Source organism: Mustela erminea, chromosome 1 (assembly GCF_009829155.1).
Source record: "Mustela erminea isolate mMusErm1 chromosome 1, mMusErm1.Pri, whole genome shotgun sequence".
Taxonomy (NCBI): Eukaryota; Metazoa; Chordata; class Mammalia; order Carnivora; family Mustelidae; genus Mustela; species Mustela erminea.
In genome coordinates, this window is record NC_045614.1 from 81,931,305 (window position 1) to 81,958,650 (window position 27,346).

The 27,346-nt window shown below is 33.7% G+C and overlaps 1 protein-coding gene across 1 annotated transcript in view; it reads left to right on the top strand.

Annotated features, from left to right (window-relative positions):
* The window catches only part of ZNF385D (zinc finger protein 385D), a 914,313-nt gene that overhangs the window by 209,580 nt on the left and 677,387 nt on the right, over positions 1 to 27,346 (top strand). Inside the window, exon 2 of the mRNA XM_032331133.1 lies at positions 26,660 to 26,878. Coding sequence (XP_032187024.1) covers positions 26,660 to 26,878 — 219 coding nt within the window. The remainder of the gene's footprint in view (positions 1 to 26,659; positions 26,879 to 27,346) is intronic.

The window sequence follows — 27,346 nt, forward strand, 5'->3', positions numbered from 1 at the left end:
TCCATTTTGTCAAAACTTCAAGTCTTTGCCCTGCAAAAGACCGTGTTAAGAGAATGAAAAGGCATACTACAGATTGGCAGAAAATATTTGCAAAATGCATATCAACAAACAGTTCTGGCTGCATATGATATCTGGGGTCAGCGCAAAATGAAAAAACAGGTCTCCTGTTCAAATAGCAGGAGAAAAGTGACATTAAGTGAACTAAAATAAAACTTGTTCCTATCTTTCATGGTTTCTTACTCAGTCTTCATAGTATTTTTAAAAAAGACTTTATTTTTTAGATCAAGTGTAAGTTTAAAACAAAACTGAGGTGAAGGTATGGAGATTTTCCATGTACTTCCTGCCCTCACACATGCATTCTCCCCCATATTATCAACATCCCCTAACAAAGTGGTACATTGGCTATCATCAGTGAACTTACAATGATACACCATGATCACCAAAGTCCTTATTTTACGTTATGGTTCACTCTTAGTTTTGTACATTCTGTGGGTTTGGACAAATGTATAATGACATGTATTCATCATTATGGTATTATACAGAGTATTTTCAGTGCCCCCCAAATCCTCTGCGCTCTGTCTAGTTGTCCCTTCACTCCCCATTCAACTCCTGGTAACCACTGATATTTTTCCTTTTTCCATAGTAGCGCCTCTTTCCAGGATGTCGTATATTTGGAATCATATAGTATGTGGCTTCCTCAGGTTGGATTCTTTCACTTAGTGATATGCATTGAAGGTTCCTCTATGTGTTTTCATGACTTGATAGCTCATTTCTTTTTAGGACTAATACTCTGTTTTCTGGATATATCATAGTCCACTTATTTATCTGCTAAAAGATATCTTGATTGTGTTAAGTTTGGGAAGTTTTGAATAGAGCTGCCATAAATATCGACTTATAGATTTTTTTCATTGACATAAGTTTTCAACTCCTTTGGGTTGCTGATTGCTGGATCAAATGGCAAAGGTATATCTAGTTTTGTAAAAAAACATCAAACTATCTTCCAAAGTGGCTGTATCAGTTTGTATTCCCACCAGCAATGTATGAGAGTCCCTGTTGTTCCACATTCTCACCAGCATTTGGAATTGTCAGTGTTCTGGATTCTGGCCATTCTAATAGGTACATAGAGAGGCTCCATTGTTGCTTTAATTTGCATTTTCCTGATGATTTATGACATACAGCTTCTTTTCATATGCTTGTCATCTGTGTATCTTCTTTGCTGAGATGTCTTTTAAGGCCTTTCGCCCATTTTTAAATCAGGTTGTTTGAGTTCTTATTGTTGAGGTTTAAGAGTTCTTTGTACATGCACAGACACACATATACATACACATAATTTATGTATATCCATATCCACATATATGTATGTGGGTATATACATAAATTTATACATACTTGCTCTTTTATTACTTTAATTTATTTAAGCAATAATTGGAAGATTACATGTAAACAGTGGGTCTACTGATAATTATCAGAATAAGTACTCAGACTTATTTAGAAAAGGATTTTATGTTTTTGTATAGTTTAGATAACAGTTATTTCTCATAATTATCTCTTGCAAATGTTTTCTTCTAGTCTGTGGCTTGTCTTTTCAATTTCCTGACATGGACTTTCACAAAGCAGGAGTTTTTAATTTTAATGAAGTCCTGTTTATCAATTATTTCTTTCATAGATTGTGCCTTTGGTGTCATATCTGAAAATCATAAAGCAATTTTCATGTATATAAATTTGATGGGGATGGCAGAGAGGAGTCTTCCAGTTTTCTAGCAAGTGACACTTCTAATTCTCTTGTCTATGGATGTTAAGTGGGATAAACTTTTCTCCTTGTGATTTAAAAAAATGTCCTCTTTCTTAAGCACCTGTTGTCTGGTGCAGTACATGCAGCATACTCTGTAAAAGTTCCTCCAGGACAATAGCCTATTATTAAGTTGATACTCTTATTTACCAAAGCTGGTCTGTATTTACATATATTTTTTTTGACTGTTCATTAACATTTCTAAGATGAGGGAGAGGAAACTATGCTTCCATTAAATAACTACCCTCAGAAGGAATAAGAAGAAGCTGCCTGTATGTGGGGAGGGAGAAGGAGGTGGGCACTGATGTTGGGGCTCATCAGGCTCTGCTCCAGCAAGGTGAGGGGTCAGTGGCCTAACTGGAGGGAAATCCTTTTCATGTCTATAGGCTTTATAGGGCTGCATTGTAAGGTGAGTGAGCATTAAAATAGCAGGGGAATCCTCTGTGCTCCCCCTATTTATCCCTGCCCTACTGTCATAGTGTTTTTATTTGTTAAAATCTCTTGTTCCCTCACAACCTACATACTATAACCTACCTCAGGGTGGGGAAGGCTGTCTCTACTTTTCATAAGGTCATGGCACCTACAATGTGGGGTCAGAGAGGGGAAGACAGGGCCTGGGCGCCACAGAGTGGAGTGCAGACAGCCAAAGACTCATCCTGGGGCTGCACAGTGGTGGCATGTAAGTCAAAGCCCTGAGCACCCATCTCCCTATCATACACTTCATTTTTCTAATAGAGTTTACTTGCCAAACACAAATTCAAGGACATAATTAAGAAAGTCAAGATGATGACCACAAGAACATTAAATTCCAGAAACAAGGTCCTCCTGAGTACAAGGCCTCATGCAACCACAAAGATTAAATGCCCTTGAAGATGGACCTGCAATAAAAGTCGTGTTTCCAGAATATGTAAATATTAGTGTGTATATTTTCACATTTTAAGCTCCAAATTTCTTTTATATAACCCTTTTGTGGATATGATAAAAAGAATACAGGTTATGAAACTACTGTTGAAAAGATTTGAAAGAGATGAAAATATTGTGAGTGTTGGTAATTACAACTGAACAATTGTCAAAAGTTAGCACAGCTTGACTTTGGTGCTGCCCAACCCCCCATCCTCTGGTAGAGTGCGCTTATTTTATTTTCATATTAGAAACAAAATATATTGATTTATGTCTAAGGTGGCTGTTATTTGACATCCTTCTTACATAATTCACCATTCCACCTATCTAGTCTTCTACATAGAGTTGACCTCAAATCTATAAGATTTTGACTAATGGATTATGTCTAGTTATATTGAGTTTAATATTTTTTATTAGTTTGTAAACAGAGATGGCATCTTTTATCTTATAGGTACATATATTCAGGAAATTCCAGCCAACAAACTTGAATAAACACTTCATCAAAGAAGTATATATATATTTATTCCTTTATATTACATTCTTGAAAAGACAAAAGTAGTGACAAAGAATAGATCAGTAGTTGCCCAGGGGTAACAAGAGTGTGACTACAAAGAGGGTAACTCAAGGGAATTTTGGGGGTGCCAGAGTGTTTTATATGCTGATTATAGCAGTGGTTACACAAAGTTTCATAGGTGTTAAAATTGATGAAATTTTACATAAATGGATTTTCACAAAGAGGAAATTCTAATAAAAACATATAGATTTGTCCGACATTCTAATAAAATAAAAATAAAAATATTCCTAGCTACGTGTTATCACTTTTCACTTATCTCATTCACAAAACTAAGCAAAAATAGAATACCTAATGCTAACAAGAGTTCAATGAAACAGACATTCTCCCATCTTCTTTGCTGTAGTGTAAAAATGGTTATAATCACTTTAGAAGCTATCTAACAATATAGATACAATATAGATCTAAGTTATTCTTAGTCTTTGAAGCAGTACTTAACATCTTTATGACTATAATTTAAGGAAATTATCCAGAATATATGCAAAACCATGTAAACATCCAAGGATTTTTTATTATAGACTTATTTATAAAAGTGAAAAAATTTCAAAGACTCTAAATCTGTAATGGAATATTGCACGCATTCACAAAATTCCATAGAACACTGGTCCAAAAGCTTTGTGATAAAAGAATTTGGTGGCTCAGTAAATTAAGAAAGTCCCAAATGCTATGTTCTTCATTTGTAAAATTACAATAAGAATCTATACATTAAAGTTTCTAAGATGTCTGTCAAGCAGGAAATAAATGTCCTTAATTTTGTTTAATGCAGATTTTGTAAGCCAGTGTTTCCTTAGATCTATTTTCCATGTAATAACTGTTAACACATATATGAATTTTGGGAAATTTTAGGAAAAACAGTGTTAGAATAATCGCATTAAGATTTTAATGCTTTTCTCAGGGCACCTGGGTGGCTGATCTCAGGGTCCTGGAATTGAGCCCTGCATTGGACTCTCTGCTCAGTGGGGAGACTTCTTCCCTTCTCTCTCTCTGCCTGCCTCTCTGCCTGCTTGTGATCTCTATCTATCAAATAAATAAATAAATAAGCCTTTAAAAAAAGATTTTAATGTTTTTTTCTATTTCAAAATTGTATGATTGTAATATTTTATAGTAGAAAAATACATAAAAAAGGCTCAGGTCAAATTACTGTCTTTTTTTTTCAAATTACTGTCTTAAATAAGTTTATAATCTGTTGGAGGGAGAAAGCCATTTCTAATTAATAAAGGCTCCTTGTTAAAGGGTTATGTTAGTCTTATGAATGAACTTTTAAGTGACCAAAGTGTTGGGAAAATTAATTCTGCCTGGAGGGGAAATGTTGGAAGAAGACATTAAGTAAATAAAAGACTTCCTTAAAGTAGTTGAAATTGAAATATCCATAAAAAAATATTATTAACTTTCTAAGAATTAAATTTATATTAACTAATAATTTCTTATGAATGTATGATATTAAACTCTTTTCAGATAGATGGAAATATGAACCATAGAGTCATGGTGGAAAAACTTGGGCTTTGGTTTTAAATAGACCTGCGTCTAAAACCTGTTTTGTTTTGTTTCTTGGCCAGTGTACTTAAGTGTACTCAGTTATGATTTGATCATAAAAATAACAAAAGTGGAGTTGTTAAAGGACTGGAGAGAATAGTTAAGTTTTTGATCTAGTGCCTGGTTCATTGGAGGTATCCCTAAATGGATATTATCATATCATCAACAACCCTAATCATACTCTTTAAGCTGCAAGTGTCCTAAAACCAAATCAAGTACCTGAGCATAAAAAATAATCTATTGACACTTATAAATGGGAAGGATATTGGGTAACTTAAAGATTGAAAAAAAAAAAAAAGTCAAGTAAAGTAGGCCTTAAGTTTGAATACTTATGCTACAATTCTTTTTCCTTTTTATTTCATCATGACTCTACTGACTTCAGTATTAGTTACAAATCTCTGTGTAATACATTGCTCTAAAACCTAGCAGCCTAAAACGATATTTATTTCCTCACATATTTTCTGTAGGCTTGGAATTAGTTGGTTTGCTAGCTGGTTCTGGCTCAGGGTTTCTCATGAGGTTGCAGCCAAGTTGTTGGCATGACATCAATAATCTCTTGTTGGGGTTGGAGGATCCACTTACAAGGTGTTTCACACACATGGGTGGGGAGTTGGGGCTTGCTCTTGGTGGGAGGCCTCAGTTCCTTGCCATAAGTACCTTTTCTAAGGGTTGCTTGAGTGTCCTTGCCATGTGCTGACTGGTTTCCCTACAAGCTGATGATCTAAGAGTATGCAGGGCAGATGCCTCATGATGCTAGATCAGGACTCACACACCATCGTTTTTGCACAAGAGCATGATTACAGAGAGGTGAAGAACATTGGGAACAGCCCTGGAAACTGGCCAGCACGGCTTCATTCTCTCAGGCAGCAACAGGATTTCTTCACTCGGGGAAGCGACGGCTGTTAATAGCTAACACCGGACTCACAGCTTGCAGTGTAGAGAAAATAATCCTCTCAGCATCTGAACATAAAATCTCACAGAGGGTCTCTGACTGACCCAGTTTTGGGTCATATGTTGTCTTTTGGAATAAGACACCATGAGTTGCTAGTCCTGGGTCATTCTCCTAACCCTGAGGCGAAGAGCAAGTAACTACGGTTGGTGGGGTGGAAAAGCAGAGAGATGAGGGCAGGCTTTTGAGGTGGCTGGGTAGAAGAAAATTACTTTGTTATCATCATATCGAATTCTATATAGGAGAAAGTTCTATAAGGGAAGAATCTTGCTTTATAAATGGATTAGAAATCATGTTTTAAAGAGATTTTCACTTCAGAATGATTCTATGAGAATCAATATTAAGATATTCGTTACATTTTTCATGTGTTTCTCATAAAGTATAATTTTTAGAAAGTTTGTTTTACTAATGTCTGGGTCATTTTATTCCCCCACTGAAATATTTTAAACTATAGTCTTTTTAAAAATATTTTATTTATTTGAGAGCAAGAGAAAGAGAGAGAAAACACAGAGGGAGAGTGAGAGGGAAAAGAGGGCTCCCCAGCGAGCAGAGAGCCCAATGTGGGGCTCAATCCCAGGACCCCGAGATCATGACCTGAGCCAAAGGAACACACTTAACTGACTGAGCCTCTAAATTATAGTCTTTATTTTAATTCTATTTCCTTAGACTGTGCATCAAAAGTATTTATTCATTTGTGGCTTTTTGCAAGTACTATACATTTTACTAGTGTCTCTTGATTTTTTGAAAAAATAACTATCAGCATAAAGAATTAAAAACTATAGAGAGCAATGTAATACAAAATCTCATACTGTATCATAATATCTTCCAGCTAGAATTAATTCTAGAAGAAAAGTATGCTCTGGAAACACCTGTAAGTGATCACAGTAAGCAAATAGTCCTAAGAAGTCAGTAAAATACACTATTTAAAAATATACTTTACCCAACCAATAATAATTACCTAACCCAATTAACAATATAGAAAATGATTTCTATTCTATACTACCTGTATTTATAAAGAAAATTGAATGCTATGCTTAACTTAATTCACTATGTTAAATCAATAATTAAAATACTGCCAATTTTACTAAAATTGGGCATATTTCTTTTTTTAAGGTTTATTTATTTTTGGAGAGAGTCATGGGGAGGGGCAGTAGGAGAGGGAGAGAGAGTGAATCTCAAGCAGACTTCCTGTTGAGCCCAGAGTCCTAGGCAGAGCTGGATCCAAGGATCTTGAGGTCATGACCTGAGTCAAAATCAAGAGTCAGATGCTTAACTAACTGAGCCATCCAGGTGCCCCCAAATTGAACATGTTTCTTATAGATGAATAAAGAGTCATGTAATCTGAAAGAAAAACTTGTTTGAATATGAATTTTTGTTATTTTTAAACATTTTTTGTAGATTTCAGAATTTCATAGAGTATCTTTTGTAAATAGTCACTATGAAATAATAGGTCATGTTCTTGTTATTTTAACATAGCTGAATCCACCCAAAATTACAAGAGTGGAAAGCTATCTATATAGAAAAAAAAGCCCCTTATCTATGTTCTGTTACTTATTATTTCTAATGAATGGGTGGGTTTAAAGGATTGCAATCTTATGAAGGAACGGTAGAGAAGCATGAAATAATTTCTGTGAATTATCTCTAGTGATCTTTCTAGATCAGTTTTATACATATCAATATTTAATTTTACCTCAGTATCAAGTCACTTCAGATAGTTCTTGCAAACTTGTTCCGTATTTTTGGGTTGCTATTTATATAACCTTGATCATTTAAAACCCACGAACAATTGCTTTACGAACTTGTAGCTGCTAGACATTATGCTCAGTGACCACAGCAAAATCCAGAACACATGTATTTGAAGAAATTACTTCTAGTCATTTCAAAAAAGAACTTCTCAGTAATTTGAAATGAAAGCAAGTTTACAAATACAAGAATTTAAAAAGTAAATTTGTGAAGAACTATCATCAAAAAAATCTATTTGCTATAATTCTTAAATGCAACCATCATCACAGAGGGTAGAAGCCAGAATAAAATTAATACACGCTGTGGAATGTGAGCCGAGGGAATATGCCAAAACATAGACAGAATGTCAGTCTGAACTTCAAATTTCCCGTCTTGTAGATTTGCTTCTCAACTTTGACTGTATTTGAATATTATTAATATATTTGTCCACAAGTAATTGTTTTAGAAACTACTCCTCAACGACAATATAAAATCTCAAACTGTGATGGCAACACTTGCCAAGAATACTGTTTTTATTACTTCATTACACCCACTGGGCCATTTTTATTGTTGAATATAATGGGTAAGTGTTCGTTTTCCAAATAGTGCAAGCACATCAGGGCAAAAGTGTGTTAGATTTAGTAAAGAATAACAGATGGCATATTATAGTTAGCATATACATAGCTCTGTAAGTAGAGCTCACTTTCTAAGATATTCTATTATCATTTGGAAGGTAGCATTTGCTTAATGAACAACGGGACACTTTTACCGGGATACAAGGCATTATAGAATCTTCTTAGGTCCCGTGTCTATCTGTTAACAGCTGCTTTTGTAGATGCCAAGCAAAACAATTTTAAGTTACTAAAATTTGACTTATTGTCCTCCCCTGAAGAGAAACATGCAAGACAAATTTAAAAATGTAAGGTTTCTGGTTGTGAGAAGGATAAAAATTTGTGTTACTGCAACATCTTTTTTTAAATAATATGAGCCAATTTATTTAGGTCTACAAACTCATCCAAGTTTACCCAGTATCATCACAACTCCCTCCCTTCCCCTCTCCCTTCCTTTTTGGGTTTCCTTGCTTCTGATTCAAATCTCTCCTTCGTTATTAGTTTTCCCTTTAAACTGAAGTTTGAAGACTATGAATTGGTACAGGTCTGTGAAATAAAATGTTACTTAGAATGTGTAAATATCTAAATATTCCTCTGAGAGGTAATACATTTCCTTCTGATTTCAGTACTTACTCCACTCATCCTGCAAAATGAATAAAACATATATGTCATATTCAAAAAGTATACTTATGCATGTATGTATAGAGAGAGTAAGAGAAAGAAATGAGTCACTCTTTTCAAAGTTGATTTTGTATTTTAAGACTTGATTTTTGTAAATTAATTATGGTCTTAAACACTTTTAAACCACTCAGAGTGCCCCATTAGTTAGCATGAACATGAGAAATAAATATGTATTACCAGTTAATTGAAAAACATATGTTGTTTAGTGCTTAGCCATCTTATTTTAATAGATCTCAATTAAATAAATGACTGCAGTGGATTCAGACGCCAAGATGCCAGTTAAAAGTTGCTGCTAGGAAAAATAGTACTGAACCAAGAAATGAATAGATTTCAACAAAAAATAGCCAGATACTCTGTTAACAATTTGTACAAAGAATTTGCCTTTTCATATGTCAGGGGATTTTTGATTGTACAGTCTCCTTATTTGTTACAATCTAGATTGAAGAACTCATTAGGCACAGGCTCCAGAACCAGAGCCTGAGCTTAAAATCTAGCTCTGCTACTTAGTGGCTATATATCCTTTTTCTCATCTGTAAATATGGGTTAATTATAGGATACAGTATAACCCTCATTGCCAGTGTTTTGAAAATTAATATTTAGAAAGTGTTTTATCAATGTACAGCATCTAGAAGAAAACTACTTCTAAATTAGTAGTCATTTTTTTAAACAAACGCTTAAAAATCTCTGACATTTTCATTAGTGTTGTAAAATATGAATTACTTGTGAATGCATTTCAAATATGGTATTGGTGCCAATTACTCTGAACACATGTTTTAAGTGAGGCTAATTTTTGAACACTGAGGTGTAGTCCATCCAGCAGGAGCATGAAATGAAATAAGACACCAGCGTTTCGGAAGGAATGGACCTCATGGGATCAAAAACATATCAGGTTCCTATGATCAGCTCATTCTCCCCTTATACACATCTCCCCTGGATACATAGAAGGAAAGACAGATCAAAGTCAAAGGGTTGTTGTTGGTCACATAATCAGGACAGGTAGAATTAAAGGAACTAAGAGTTTTATGGTATCAGGACATTGAAGCCGGCAACAACTCTCACAACAGATATGGTCATACCTAAAGTTAGTTCCTTTCCTCAGGCATGGTCTCTTCTGGACAGTGTGTTACTAGATGCATGTGACCCTTGCCTCTCTGACTCTGTCATATGCTTTTCTGGTTGACAATCCCTGGAAGTGAATATTTCTTCATAAATCTGGATGCCTTGGTTCACCTTATTTTAAATTTCCTTTGAATTGGTGCTGGCCTGGGAGTATTTTTTTTTTTCCCACGGTAACTTTGCAAATCTCTTTTCCAACCCATAATGTACCTATTTCAAAGGTTAATTCTTCAAATACTTTTCTTACTTTCAAGTTCTTGAAGAAGTCTCAATTTTTAACTGCAATGTATATTGAGTAACCTTACTTAATTAAGCAATTGGAGTGTGAAACTAAGTTGAATTTTGAAATAGTTAAAAGTGTGATTCTTTTGTACAGGGATGTCTCAATTTAGGCCCATTTCCAGTTTAGCAAAGTATTATTATTAAGAGTTGCATTAAAATAAGCTAGCAGGAGTTCAGTACAAATACTTTCTGTCATGCCAGCTTTCCACCATTGTCCTATCTTTGATTAGAGTTAACTTAAGAGGGTTCTTAGGTTAACACATCATTAGATTGATAAAACAATCAGTGACAAATTCTTTTTCTTTTCTGGACAGATTTCAGATACAACGTAACTAACATCTCCCTTACCAGGGCATTTTTCCAGTTGGGAAAGGAAAAGAAAGAAAGAAAGAGAGAGAGAGAGAGAAAGAAAGAAAAGAAGGAAGGAAGGAAGAAGGTCATGAGTGCTGAATGGTTTCCAACATATTTAAATATTTTTGAATTGTTTTGAGGAAAAAAGTGGCACTTATGTATGCTTTTTGCACACAGAATTGTAGTCCAGCTTGCACTAAGGCTGCAATAAAAGTTGTTTTACTGATAAGCATCACTGAGTTAGAAATGAATATGAGACTGAGAATGCTATGTCTAAACATTTATCTATTATGTTGTTTCATTTAGCTAAAATGTTCTCTTAGTGTTCTATTTCTTTCCTGGTCCATTATTGGTTTATACCTTTATTCCCACAAATATACAATTTTAAAGTGTCCATGGCCTTTTCCATTTTCATCACTGGCACTTTGGATCAGATAAAGTAGATCATTCTCTTGTTTGGTAAATTATATTTATTTTTTAAAAAGATTTTATTTATTTATTTGACAGAGATCACAAGTAGGCAGAGAGGCAGGCAGAGAGAGAGGAGGAACCAGGCTCCCTGCCAAGCAGAGAGCCCGATGCGGGACTCGATCCCAGGACTCTGGGATCATGACCTGAGCAGAAGGCAGACACTTTAACCCTCTGAGCCACCCAGGCGCCCCAGTAAATTATATTTATAATGAAATGAAGTTGATAGTAAATAATATTCAATGTAAAGCAACATATATGCTGCTTTCAGCATTTCTGAAAGGAAAGTCATCTTTATTTAACACATTTTAATTTAAATATAACACAAAAGATAGGATTTAAAAATTTGCTTTTTTCTATTTAATAGCCACATAGCACTACCATAAATCTAAAAATCAGAGGTATATGGTGTGACAAATCTATAAAACCTTGAGTGTTAAGGGACTTCTTGGCAATCTGATGCACTTGCCCATTCTTGACTCTCGGGCTATCAAGATTTTGCTTGAGTAGTTTAATTCTTAGAGGTATCAGTCAAAAGCAATAGTCTTTTTTTTTTTATTAAAAATTTGAGTATAATTGACACACAGTGTTACATCAGCTTCTGATATACAACATAGTGACTTGATACATTTATACATTATGCTGTGCTCACCCCATGTGTAGTGATCGTCTGTCACCATACAATGTTATTAAAATATCACTGACTATATTCCCTATGCTGTACCTTTTATTTCCATGATTATTCATACGGTAAGTGGAAGCCTGTATTTCCAACTTCCCTTCACCCATTTTGTCCATCCCTCCCTCCCTTGCTTCTCCCCCTCTGGCAACCACCACTTTGTTTCTTATATCATTAGGTCTGATTCTGCTTTTTGTTTGTGTATTCATTTATTTTTTTGGTTTTACATACAAGTGAAATCATATGGTATTAGGTTCTGTTAATCTGACTTATGTCACTTAGCATACTATCTTTACGTCTGTCCAGGTTGTCCCAAATGGCACAATCTTATCTTTTATGGCTGTGTAATATTCCATTGTATATATATATATTACATTTTCCTTATCCATTCATTTATTGCAAATGCTTAGGGTGCTTCCATGTTTTGGCTATCTTTTTTAGTTAGTATTTTCTATTTTTCCAGCAAGTACCCAATAGTGGAATTATTGGATCATATGGTATTTCCTTTTTTCCAATTTTTTGATGAAACTCCAAACTGTTTTCTGGAGTGGCTGTACCAATACATTCCCACCAACAAACTGTGCATGAGGGTTCCTTTTCTGCCACATCATCACCAACACATATTTCTTTTCTTTATGATTTTAGCTATTTTAGCAGGTGTGAGGTGATATCTCATTGAAGTTTTGATTTGCATTTTCCTGATGATGAGTGATGTTGAACATATTTTCATGTATTTCTTGGCCATCTGTATGTTTTTGGAGAAAATGTCTATTCTGGTCTTGTGCCCAAATTTTAATCAGAGTGTTTGTTTTTTATTGCTAAATTGAATGAGATCCTTATTTTATTTGGATATTTATTCCTTATTGGATATGTGATTTGCACATCTTCCCCCATTTAGTAGGTTGTCTTTTTGTTTTGTTGATGGTTTCCTTTGCTGCACAAAAGCAAAAGCAGTAGTCCTAACAGTTAATTAATTAAAAGCAGTAGTATATTAATTAATATACAACACACATTGCTCAAGATTTGAGATCTGACACAATTAGAGGAAAATTAATTGAGAACATATATGTGAAAATCATTTATCAACTCTTGAAGTACAAACAAATACCAGATCAAAAAATTTATTCTAAAGACAAAGCAAAATGTTGCAATGTGGTCAATAATGGAAACATGAGTATGGGTGTAAAATACCACTTTCCCAAACTGTGCTATGTTTTGTAACCTTAGAAGGGAACAGATCATTCATTGGTCCACCTCTTTCATTTTACAAATGTGGAAACAGAGCCAGAGGGGTGAAGGATTTTCTAGAGACCCCACACCTGAAAAATGTTAGGATAAGTACACTTCAATAAGCCTTGATCTTTATACTATGAATTCATGTTCAGAACTTGTTAAAGTAATCTTTGGGTTCACCAGAGAATTACAATTGATATGTAAGTAAAATCCAGGTATTAAAATACTGAAACTCGTGGTTTTGTATCCCCTGTCTCTTAATAAATCTTAACTTAAATAAATATTAGAACTTTCTTTTTTTAATTAATTTTTTTTCTGGATTATAAGAGTAAAATAACAAAAACATGAAGTATGTATATTGTTGAAAATTGAATTAAGGAAAAAAACTCAAGGGGCAAAATGAAAGAAATCACTAATTGTTCTGAGACCCAATATTCTGCTAATTCCATTTCAATTAAAAAGCAACATTCAAAGGGGTGATTATAATTTATTTTCCTACTAATATTTTTTTCAGATTTTATTTATTTAGTATATTAGGAGAGAGAGAGAGAGAGAGAGAGAGAGAGCGCACGCGAGTTTGGGGAGGGTTAGAGGGAGAGGGGGAAGAAGACTCCCTTATGAGTGGGGAGCCAGTCCAAGGATTTGATTCCAGGACGTCAGGATCATGACCTGAGTTAAAGGCAAATGCTTAACTGATTGAGCCATCCAGGTGCCCTGCTTATTAAGAATTTTTTTAATGAAGAAATATGTATTAATGGTGGGATATAAATATACTTTTATAAGAAACTTCATTTCTTGAAGAACCTTTGTTAGTGAAATTTTTCATTCCCTGGAGATCAGAGCATTTGAAAAGAGCAGAATCCATTTTTTTATCTTTAAAAGGATTTAATTTTAACTACCCTAGATGGATAAAAGTCTATTAAAAAACAAAAAGAAAAGAAAAACACCCAACCAAAGAAATATGTTAATGATAGTACTGTATGTAGCCTAAATTATTCATGTTGTAGTTTAAAGTCATGTAATATTATTCTTTCATTAAGAGAAATGAAAACCACCTTCAATTTAATAATATTCCTTTATATATTTTAATACCATTATTAAGGTTCTCCTTAATCTTTTTTTAGGTGTAAGAAACCTAATTTGTTATAATTTAAATTTATGAATTCACTGTCTAACATTTAACGGTCTTTTACATCTCTTCTTAGACCCATATTCTCATCTATCATGTCTCTATTTGGAGCTTAAATCTGAATATAATTCATTTGAGAAACATGAGTATAATGAAATCTTTATTAAAAACTTCTTCACAGAAAAACCTACTGTTTACATATATAGTTATGTTCTATCTTAAATTTACCATAGTGCATACTTTTTAATTATAATAATTGCTATAATTTAACAAAGTCATTTAAAACTTGGATTATTTTTACTGGGTTAGAATTATTGAGGTCTACAAATTTAATTAATGATCTTCAAGCCTATCATCCTGATAATAGAAAAAAATATGTTAAATATGAAAAATGACTACTACATAGTTTTATCTTATTAGAATTTTAAAAATTTTGTCTTATTTTTTAATCAATTTATTAGTCAAACTTGACAGTGATATCTTAGTCAATGTAGTTCATATAGCAAATACAATTTCATCTTACTTGGCAAATCCAAACAATTTGTGGATCCCTACATTGATGTGTTAAGTGTGTGAAACAAAATCCAGACTCAGAATGGAAGAATGTCATAGTTAATTAGTGATGTCTGCCATGGAGATATATATATATATATCTTTCAGTGTGGTCAATAATGTATATATATATATATATATATATATATATATATATATATATATATCAGGTGATTTAGGTCTTCATGGGGAAATTATTTTTCTATTTGTTTTACTTGAATATGCTTTATGTGTGTGGAGCTCAGAGACAGCAGATATGTGTTAAATGGAAGTATTTAAGACAGAAATGACTTAAACCTTTTTGAAAAAGCTCTGGTGGTAAGTTGTTGACTTTTTCTAAACAAATATATTTCCTTGGAAATTTGGGTTCATTCCTAAATTTACTGATAAGATATAGAAGAATTAGTTGATATATTAGTTATCTATTATTGTTACACAATATCGTAGTGAACTGAGGGGCTTAAAAATAGCACAGATTTATAATCTCATAGCTTCTGAGCATCAAGAATCCAGACATTGTTAAGCTGGGTTCTCTGGGTCCTCTGTCAGCTTGCAGCTGATGATCAAAAAGAGAAAGGCTAAACATAAAAGTTCTCTGATTGGCTAGTTAAAGTACTCTTACTCAGAATCAAATTACTTAGTGACATACCAATTACATTGTGTGGGCTTAAGAGTTTTGGAGCAAAACAGCTCTAAAGAAAACATATCATCCGAGAGCACAGGGCTAATGGCTGCATGAAATACTGAATAAGAAAGCTGATTAAAAGAAGTAGGGGCAGACCTTTTAATTCCTTTAGGTTTCTAGAACTTGTTTACCAAGATTTAAGCTGGGGCTTTGCTCTAATCTAAAGTCTGATCCTCACTCATTTTGTTGGTACCATTCAGCTGGTTATTATGGCCTCAGTTTCTTCCTGATTGTTGGTCAGAGACTACCCTACACTCCTTGCCAAGTGGACCCATCCATAGAGAAGCTTGTAACTTGGCAGCTTGCTTCTTCAAAGTTAGCAAGGAAAAGAAAGTCTCTCTTCACCTGCTGGGTATATTACAGTCTCATCTCGTGTAACATAATCATATTTGCATAATTACATACATCCCACCATCTCTACCATATTCTATTGGTGGAAGCAAGTTATGGGTTCTGCCTACACTCCGGGGGAATGGACTATGCAGATGTCTGTCTTCTATGATGTAGACTATCTTAGAGCATGTCTGCTTGATATGAGAAAGTATTTTAATGTAGTCTGAAGATATTCTGAATTATAAGTAGTATCTTTTCTCATCCTTTGATACCAGGACTGGGTGTGTGAATGGAAATATTGAACTAAAAGTAGTTATGTCATTCATAAGAATGGTTATGATAAAACTGCATGCATAATATCATGAGAAAGTCCATATTATTTAAAAAAAAAACAAAATAGACATAGACAACAACTGAAATCACACAAATATCAAAATATGTCTTAAGAAGATAAAGTCCAAGAAAAAAGAAAAGAAAAAACCCTGGGACTTTAAATATTATGAATAAGATGAAGGCAAAGCTGTTTCTTGAAATAAATGAATAACTCAAGCACCCAACTGCTGAATTTACAAAGCTAAATCTTAATTGCAATAAATACCAGTTTTAGTCTTTCTTGACTTGTAAGCAATCATCAAGTCATCCTCAAGTTAATATAACCTACATTTTCACTCTATTGTCAAACTCCACAGAAGACTAGGGTATTTGTTTTTTGGATGTGCTAATATATTCAAATGCCTAAAAGGGCGCTGCACATAGAGGGGGTGCTTTAAATATGTTTGTCAGATCACTTCTCACTGATCTTCTGGGTTGCTGGTTCCTTCCCTCACAGAACTTTTCAGCAGATATAAGCCAAAGAAATCTATCTCTAATTTAGATCTTCACAAGTTTTTCTGGGGCAAACCATTCTTGAGTTTTATATAAGCTGTTTTAGATGCAAAATAGGATACAGATGAAAGTACAGAGATATTTGGTGCATTTTCAAGGGAACAGGGCTAATATTTAAAATAGCATAAAAAAAACATATAGCTTGAAAACTCAGGAACATGGCTTATAATCAGGCCTTCAACAACTTGGTAGCGTGGTGGGGATACTGGCTTAAATCCAGGGGGTCAGATTTTGCCAGGGAGCTGAAGTCATGACTGATTTCAAAAGAGAGTCCTAAAATTAAATAAATAAATAGATAGATAAATAAATAAATGAATAAATAAATAATTTTAAAAGGCCAGAATATGGGGAAATATCTGTGCCTTATTTATAAAAAATATATTAAGTCATTAGGAAGTTTTTTCCATAGGATTTTGAAACTTTAAGAGATGACATTAATAACATTGAAATTTAAGATTTGTCTGAATAATTGGTTTTAATAGAATGTCTTTTATTAAAAAGTTAAGACTTGCCTTTGTTTTTATTTTTGAGATTAGACTATGAGCTCTTGCTTGGTCTCAAAGACATTTTAGCCATGATTTCATGAGGAGTTACTTGAAGAGTAAGGTAGGATTTTCTTTATCTGAGGCCTCACACTGGAAATTCTGAGTTTACAATTCAGAAAGCCCACTGCCTAAGAAAGGGAAAAGAATATATTTAAAAGTTGCATTCTGTATATCATCCTTACATTCCCAGTTGAATTTTGTATGTGAATCCTTGAATATTTAGTGAGCTCTCCCTCCTCACCTTGTGAAAGCCATAATCTTATTGAGACTGACAAATTTGGTTTAATGCCATGATGTAATAGACTGTTATTGAAATAATAATCTATTAACCTTGACTTGTCTTATGTAATTTTCTATAATATCATTTTCCTATCATAAAAGTAAGAATAATACTAATTAAAATTTCCTAATTTTTAAAGTTCCACAGTGATATTTAAATCAGAAAAGTATATAAAACAGTGGCTGCTCATTAATAGATAACTACAGTAGCATGATGATTAGATTGATTTAGAGTGTCTGCTTTTCTATGACATTCTTCTATTTTATTTTTAATGTCTCATTTTTTTGGCGAAATTTTGGTGAATTTACATGGAATTAATTAGATGTACTATGTATATATACATGCCACAAAAGCTGAATATTGTGTATATGAATATGACTGTATGTGTTATATATTTACAGAATTACAGTAATGCTATTTTTATGCCCAGTGTTATAGGAATCTCCAGATACTGTAGTTTTAATTTTAAATTCATACTGCTCTCTAGTGGGGAAGGAGATCAATGCAAAATTGTTCTTATGTTGGTACTTTAAAGTAATTATATAATTACAGACTATTTACAGTTTTAAAATTGAAATGTACAAGAATGTTGTGATCTATAATTTTCTCAAAGGTGAAATGCTATAAATGTAATTAATGTATTATGCATAAAATTGATATATTTAGTATTTGACCATTATAGTAAAATATGATTTCTTTCTACATTAGTTTTGTAAACAGAGGAAAATTGACTGCTGAAATAGTTCACATGATTTCTTGCAGCATATCTGGAATATCTATATTTATCTACATAGATGTAGATATAATTTATGCGATGTAAATCCTAATTTAGGGAAATGTTGAATAAAACTCAACCCCTCATATTTTCTACCAAGAAGAGAAAAGAATGGTTAAATTTCTTCCATAAACTTCAAGAATTACAACTAGATTTTAAAATATTTGCTTATTGGGCCACCTGGGTGGCTCAGTCAATTATGCGTCCAACTCTTTGGTTTCAGCTCAGGTCATGATCTCCATAGGTTGTGGGATGAAGCCCAGTTTTAGCTCTGGCTCTTCACTCAGCAGAGGCACTGTTCGAAAGATTGTCTACTTCTGCCCCTTCCTCTGCTCTTGCTCTTTCTCTCTCTCCCCCCAAAATGAATAAATCTTAAATAAAATATTTGCTTATTTTATTTCATTTATGATTCTAATTTCAAGAAGCAACTTCATTGAAACATTGACCAATATTTGTCATCACTAGAATCACCTTTCATATACCTAATGGTTGTTTTATTTTTTAAGTTATTTCAAATTAAATGAGTCCTTTTAAAATCTGTTTACAATATTGTCTCTGGAAATTTTATTCCAAATAACCAGTATCCAATCATGTAAAAGTAGTATAGTGTTATTTTTCCAAGTATTATTTTGCTCTATCAATACTTATTCAAGATGTTCACAATTTTTCTCTGATTTTTAACATGAACGTTGAAAGGTTTCTTCAGAATGACATCTTACAGTTGTAGTTATGAGATTATATTCTCACAAATAATGATTAAATCTTTGTTATATTTATTTTTACTTTCTTTTTTATTGATCCAGTCAAGTAAAGTCATAGAAGAATGAATTACAAGCTCTATAAGTATTTGTACAGATTGTACAAAGTACAATTTCTCTTTAAGTGAAATGGTCTAGAATTCCATGTCCTCCCCAAAAAGTACTTTTTTTTTCCTTAATAAAATAATTGAGAAAGTTCTTTATAATAGACTCTGTAAGGAACTTAGTATCAGTAGCTTCCTCTTTTCAGAAAGATAATTTTTTAGAATAAACTTTGTCTTACATTTGAACAGTATTTAGATGTTTGCTTTTATTTTTTCAAAGAAATTGATTTTGAAAGAAATAGATGAAATGTATCATCTTTTGTCCTTGTGTAAGTACTATCAAAACTCAAGGTATTAAAGCTGCTTATCAATTGAACTTACGAGTTCTGTTTCTTTGGTAGCTGTTATCCATTTGAACTATTCATTTCTCATATCCATAGATCAAATATTTATTTTATTTTTATCTAATGACAAACAACTACCACATACATGGTTATACCAAGGTTTCTAAATGTATTTTTAGTGTTTGCTATTTAGTTATGCCACTCTTTATGGAAATCAGTCTATGATAAATGTGTTCTATATGTATAAGGCCCTATTTCATTTAAAAAAAATTCTATGGCAGGAGAAACCATTGAAAAAACAATAATCATTGGGGGGCTTATGCCATTTATTACTATATGAATTTATGGGCCATTTGTAAAACCCCCCGTTTTTTTAAGAATTTATTTATTTGTCAGAAAGAGAGAGAGAGAAAGAGCACACCAGCAGGCAGATGCGGAGAAAGAAGCAGGCTCCCTGCCGAGCAAAGAGCCCGATGCAGGACTCGATCCCAGGACCATGGGATCATGACCTGAGCCAAAGGCAGAGGCTTAACCCACTGAGCCACCCAGGCATCCCTGTAAAACCCCTTTTAATGTATGATTTATTATGCTCTAAACTACCTGTTGGCAGATGTTATCTACTGTCACTTCAAAATATTGTAGAACCTTAAGATTCTTGAAGATTTTAAAGGATTATCTTTTGATAAGGTAGCAGATCCAAAACAAAGGGCAGCCATGGGCAAAACGACTGAACCTGGCTTGTTAACTTTGAAATAAAACACTGAAATTATCGTAGAAAAAGTTTTCACTCAATTAAATTAGGTTTGTTTGTCAAATAATATACACTCCTGTAAATGCTTCTAATATTATATTAATGGTTGTTGATTGTTTTGGTAGGGTTGAAATACCAAAACTGGAGTTTGTGAATTCTTTAATATATGGAGATTGTTTGGATAAGGTGTGTGTGTGTATGAATAGCTAAGTCTTCATCCTGATTGGAGTTTATCATAAATAGACAAAAGGCCTCAGTTGAGGTGTGTTAAATTTTTCATTAATGGGTTTGTTGGTCGGTTATTTAATAGGCAAATTAAATTTGAGAAAATACCTTGGAACTATGGGCCATATTGGATTTCCAACCTTTTCCTGTCTGAATTTCATTTGCAATTCATATGCAGGGGAGCTGGAAAATTCTGGGCCTTCTTTCAGGGATGTGCATCTTTACACTTGAAGTTCACATAAAGGAACTGAGAAGAGAAGAAAATATAATTTTTTTTAAAGTCTTATTTTTGTTTAAGTAATCTCTACAGCCAACATGGTGCTCAGACTCATGAGCCAGAGATCAAGAGTCACATGCTCTTCTGTCTGAGCCAGTCAGGCTCTCCAGAAAATGTCATTTTAAGTGAGTTTGAAATACAGACCCAAGATGATGGGCCACACATGAGGTGGTGATCCTTTCCCTCACCCTCCCAATCACACAATTTATTTTTTCTGATTGGAGATAAATGAGCAAGGGATGAAAAAAGAAGAGAAGCTTCTTTCTTAGTTCTTTCCCAGTATACAGAAGTTCCAAAGATATTCTGGCTTGATGCCTCAAGGAGAGAGAGAACGGTCCCTGACCTTTCCCCAATCTAAAATAAATAAATATTTTATTTTAAAATAGTTTTAGATGTGTAGAAAAGTTGCCAAGTTAGTAGGGTTCCCATATATCCCACCCACTCAGTTTCTTCTATTGTTGACAGTTTAGTATGGTCCATTTGTCATAACTAATGGACTAATAATAATGCATTAATATTAATGAAATTGCATACTTTATTTAGATTTTATTTATTTATTTATTTTTAACCTAGTGTTCTGACTCTTTCAGGACTCCGTTCAAGATGCCACTTTTCATTTACTTTTTTTTTTAAATTAACATATAATGTATTATTTGTTTCTTGGGTACAGTTCTGTGATTTATTAGTCTTACACAATTCATAACACTCACTATAGCATATACCTTCCCCAGTGTCCATCACCCAACCACCCCATCCTTTCCATTCCCCTCTTCTCCAGTAACCCTCAGTTTGTTTCCTGAGATTGAGTCTCTCATGGTTTGTTTCCCTCTCTGGTTTCGTCTTGTTACATTTTTCCTTCCCTTCCCCTTTGATTCTCTGTTGTTTCTCAAATCCTCGTATCAGTGAGATCATATGCTAATTGTCCTCTGATTGACTCATTTTGCTAAGCATAATGCCCTCTAGTTCCATTCACATCATTGCAAATGGCAAGATTTCAGGGGTTTTGATGGCTGCATAGTATTCCATTGTATATGTATACCACATCTTCTTTATCCATTCATCTATTGTCGGACATCTAGGTTCTTTCCATAGCTATTGTGGACATTACTGCTATAAACATTTGGTTACACTTGCCCCTTCGAGTCACTACTTTTGCATTTTTAGGGTAAATACCCCATAGTGCAATTGCTGGAGGGTAGCTCTTTTTTTCAACTTCATTTACTTTTAATATTTCCTTTGGCTCCTCTGGGCTATGATAATTTCTCAAACTTTGTTTCATATGACCTTGAGAGTTTTCAGGAGTAACAGGTATTTTGTAGCATGTCCTATTTTGTAGCATGTCCTTCATTTTTTTGTCTGATGTTTTTGTCATGCTGTGACTTGGATTATGTGTTTTTGTAAGAAAGACATGTAGAGGTGAAAAACCATTCTCAATATGTCATATCAAGGATACATGCTGTCAACCTGACTTATCACTGCTGTTAGCCTTGATTACATAGATGAGGTAGTGTTTGTCAAGTTTCTCCACTCTAGAGTTACTTTTTCCCTCTTTCCATTCTTTGTTATTTAGAAATAGGTCACTAAGTGTAGTTTGCTCTTAAGGGATGGGGGAGTTATGTTCCATCCTTCTTGAGGAAGGGTTATCTATTTAAACTATTTGGATCACTTCTTTATGGGTGGTTTGCATCCTCTTCCCCATTTTAAAAAATATCAGTATGTATTGGTTGATATTTTATATTTAAAGTAAAAAGTATTCTATACTTTGGACTGTAATCCAATAATATGGCATTTAGTTGGTTGTTCCAGCTTTGGTCATTAGGAGCTCTTTGAATTGACTTTTCTGTCTATTCCCCAACTTTTTATTATTAATAAGTGGAGTTGCACCAAACTTAAGGTTCACTAGTGTTATGGCCTGTTACCCTGGGGGTGGTATGGGGAGGAAACAATCAGCAATTTCCAGGGCAGCCTTAACACCAAAAGCTGGTGCTTTGGTTCAGGTAACATTTCAACTTCTACTTCAGAAGGTTTCCAAGTGGGTCAGAGCAATGTACTGTAAATCAACTTCAAGAACCCTGTTGCTTCCCAGGAAAAACATTATTTTCACTTTTATTTTTCTCCAATTATGTTCAGAAACATGGTTTAATATAGCTTACTAAAGATGAGTTCTCTTATGTACCCCCTTTTTATTTCTATGATCATAGGATTAATTTAAACTTTTGTCTACAAAATTTAAACACACACACACACACACACACACACACACAAATACCTAATTCTTACAGTAATTATCCCTAGAACGATGCTAATTCTTAAACCTATTACATGATACAGTCTAGATCCACATTATTTTGTAAAGCCATAGACTTTCTTAGTGTCTTCAGTGGTTCTGAGGGATAGAGGTTAGATGGGAAAAAAATTAATAGATAAGATAGTTTGGGTTCCATGCTGGTTACCTAAAACCTATGTAGGACCACTGAATGTTTTTCTCAGTGAAACTCGGATGAACAAAATTTCCCTTTTAGAAGCTAAATGATTGTTTTACGATATTAGGAGTATAAAATTAGTTTTTTCTCCTACTTCGGAGAGTGCCATTTGAAACATGGCTGTTTTCTTGCAAATTCTATAAATGTTTTGCAATGTCACACCCCAGTCACAAGAATTTATTCAATATTTCCTTTTTTTCCTAATGTTCATGGCCACATGGTTAATGTACCTTACTTTTTAGTTCCTTTAAGAGTTGTTATACTTGCCTCTCCCTGCTCCCAGTGCAAAATTAATTGTTGACTTTGGGGACCTAGTCTTCACTTTCTTTAGTGATCAGGGAAGCCCTCAAGCATAAGCAAATAAATTTCATAGACTTGGTAGAAAATTTCTTTTCCAGTATTTTCTCCTACTAAATTGTTGGCAGACATTCTTATTTTATAGGTCAAGGTGGATATGTGAATCAAGGAAGAAAATGTTTCCTTCCAAACATAGGCATGTATTTATTAAAAATGATGTGTCACAAGAGCTCATGTACTGAGACTATCTGTGTAGTTTGGCTTAGTTCTGACAAACCTACCATTCGTTCAGTAGGATATAGGTTCTCTTTTTTTACTTATTTCTTTCAAATATATTGATTTTTAAAAAATATTTATTTATTTGACAGACAGAGATCACAAGTAGGCAGAGAGAGAGAGTGGAGGAAGCAGGCTCCCTGCTGAGCAGAAAGCCAGATGTGGGGCTCCATCCCAGGGTCCTGGAATCATGACCTGAGCCGAAGGCAGAGGATTTAACCCACTGAGCCACCCAGGTGCCCCACAAATATATTGATTTTTAAAATAATAAATGTAGTAAGTGTTCATCATGTAAAGTTTTGAAAAATGAGGAAAAGATGTAGAAAAAAAGCCAACTGTAATCTCACCATTCAAGATCAGCGTCTATTATTTTTTCTAAGTTTTATTTGTATTTTATATAGTTGTAAACATTTGTAAATTTACATTTGTTTTTGTTTAATTATATAGAAAGAATTTCTTATGTTATAATTTTTTCTAATCTGTTTTATTGGCTATACAATATCACAGTGATTAAATGCACCATCCTTTACTTAATCTTTTTCACTAAATGATTTGAGATGAAAGAGTTTAGAAATATAAATCAGCTCTAGAAAAGGAAAGTTTTGAAACATTCTGAATACAACCTCGAGCAGATATTTAAATTGCTTTTTTTAGATAAAATAAGAAAAACAAATCTGTTTAATATATATATATATTTTTTAAAGATTTTATTTATTTATTTGACAGACAGAGATCACAAGTAGGCAGAGAGGCAGGCAGAGAGAGAGAGAAGGAAGCAGGCTCCCTGCTGAGCAGAGAGCCCAATGTGGGACTCGATCCCAGGACCCTGAGATCATGACCTGAGCCGAAGGCAGCGGCTTAACCCACTGAGCCACCCAGGCGCCCAATGTTTAATATATATTTTACTTTTACAAAAATTTTGTGATTATTTCACAAAATCTATTTTCTTTTCAATATGGTCACTTAAATTATATGTTTAATATTTTGTAATAGGGGCCACCTGAGTAAGAAAAATGAAGTTTCCTTCTTAAAAAGAGGTTAACATATTTTAAATAACTTGGTCCCCCCCCAAAGCATGGATTATATACTTACTCCGTTTGGAAATTAGATACTTCAGGATTCTTCTTTTTTAATTTTTAAAAATTTTTTTATAAACATGTAATGTATTATTAGCCTCAGGGGTACAGGTCTGTGAATCGCCAGGTTTATACACTTCACAGCACTCACCATAGCATACCCTCCCCAATGTCCATAACCCCACCACCCTCTCCCTCCCCTCCTCCCCCTGGAAACCCTCAGTTTGTTTTGTGAGATCAAGAGTCCCTTATGGTTTGTCTCCCTCCCTTCCTACCCCCAAAACCCCCCACGTTGCATCTCCACTTCCTCATATCAGGGAGATCATATGATAGTTGTCTTTTTCTGATTGACTTATTTCACTTATTTCTGATTGACTTAATTCACCCTCTAATTCCATCCATGTCATTACAAATGGCAAGATTTTATTTCTTTTGATGGCTGCATAGTATTCCATTGTATATATACACCACTGCTTTTTTTATCCATTCATCTCTTGATGGACATCTAGGTTCTTCCCATAGTTTGCCTATTGTGGACATTGCTGCTATAAACATTTGGGTGCACGTGCCCCTTCAGATCACTACGTTTGTAACTTTAGGATAAATACCAAGTGCATTTGCTGGGTCATAAGGCAGCTCTATTTTCAACTTTTTGAGGAGCCTCCATGCTGTTTTCCAGAGTGGTTACCCCAGCTTGCATTCCCACCAACAGTGTAGGAGGGTTCCCCTTTCTCCACATCCTTGCCAGCATCTGTCATTTCCTGACTTGTTAATTTTAGCCATTCTGACTGGTGTGAGGTGATATCTCATAGATACTTCAGTATCTTTTTACAGATTTAAGTACTAGGTGTTTGCCTTGATTTTGTAGGTAAATTTTGATTGTTAAAATTATTTTGGTATTTGTTATCTCGTTCATATGATGCCAAAGCCCATCTTCTAATGAACTTCTTATCATTATTAGTAAGCTGAATAATGTTAGGAACCATTCTCATTTTGCTTATCAGTTTATCTCCAGCACCTATGATATCGCCTGCTACACAGTAGGCAATTAATAAATGCATGTTAAAATGATTGTTGCTTTCCTCTGCCAATATTTTCAATGACAATAAAATAAATCCTTGAAAAATCTGGAAATTGGAATGGAGAAATCAAATTTGGACCATAAGAGTTGTACAGAGTCCCATGCGTGAAAACACAGAAAAATTCTAGAAAGGAAACATTGTTTTAAGTAATTTCTAAATGAATAGTTAAAATGTATATTGCAGTAGTTAATTATTACTATGTCAAAGCCAGAGGTACTGGAATTGTCAATGGCCCTTTTCTCTTGGATTTGACTATACAAAGCATTTATTTATCCCAAAATAATATATTCTATTGTGATCCATAGTTAAGTTATACTTTTTATACCCTAATTATAAAGGTATCTTAGGTATTCAGAATTTCTTTTGTGTTCCAGGTATAAAATACAAAATTTTAGGTATTGAAAATTTTCGTCATTTTTATATTTACAGGATATATCCAACCAGATGTAAGTGCCTTTACTTAATGGGCAAGGAATAGAAAAATAAAAGGAAGTTACTTAGTTGAATCAAAAGGGAAATATCTAGTACATTAATACATGCTAGAAAACAAGATGATGAAGAATTTGGGATTTGGAGATTAATAAAACTGCTTATTCCACCATTTATTTATTTGCTGTGTGACCCTAGTCAAGTTACTTAACTACCCTAAACCTTAGTTTCTTCACCTATGAGACAGGAAAATCTATAGTGCCTCTTTTGTTGTCAAATGATTGAGAGAAATGATGCATGCTAGACTTTGTCAGGACTTTAACCCACTATTTGACGTAGAAAAACCGAAGTGAATATTTCTCATTTGTATGCCATTAAAGAAACTATCTACTTTTAGATGGTATGAAAGCGATGTACTAAAAAGGGAGGAAGTGGAAATTTTTGAATTCTTATCATCTAGAGCAGTGCTTATTTGCTACCCACTTCAATACTAGGAAAGAATCTAGGAGTCTCGATCAACCTGTTCATAAATTCCTTTGCACCCCTAGATTTCACATGTGCACATGATGGAGAAAGTGAGGCTGAATTTTTACCTGATGACTTTGAAGAAAAACCAGAAAGAGAAAAGAAACATACCAATTTCACTTTGTGCAATGTTTGCAACATTCAGCTGAATTCGGCAGCTCAAGCGCAAATCCACTACAACGGCAAATCACATCAAAAAAGATTAAAACAACTGAGCAATGGGATGCTGAAAAATGACAATGGTAAGTTTTTTAAAAAATATAGTCAATTTTACATTATCAACTTAAACTGTGTACCTGCAGATATAAATATAAAAGAATAGACTAATCTATTTTTAAAATCAGGACAGCACGTCAAGTAAAAGCTTTATCAGCCCAGTAGATTAAATTAAATACTCTCCCACAGCATTTTGGATGAAAAGGGGAAATTCTGTTTGTTGTATATATTTAATTGTATTACGACTGTGATCACAACCCTCCAAGATATTTGCTATAATTTGAAAAAGTTGATGTTAGAGTTCTTTGATATTCACTTTTAATATAGTTTTTTGGAAATGGACATCCTTTTAAAATTTACATAAAACAATATTTAGAGTTGTTTTTGCATGTGAAGGGCTTTAGTAGGTTAGTGAGATTGCAGTTAAATTGAGAAAAATACATATCTTACGAACTAGATGTTTTAACATAAAGTATGATCTGTAAATACAGATT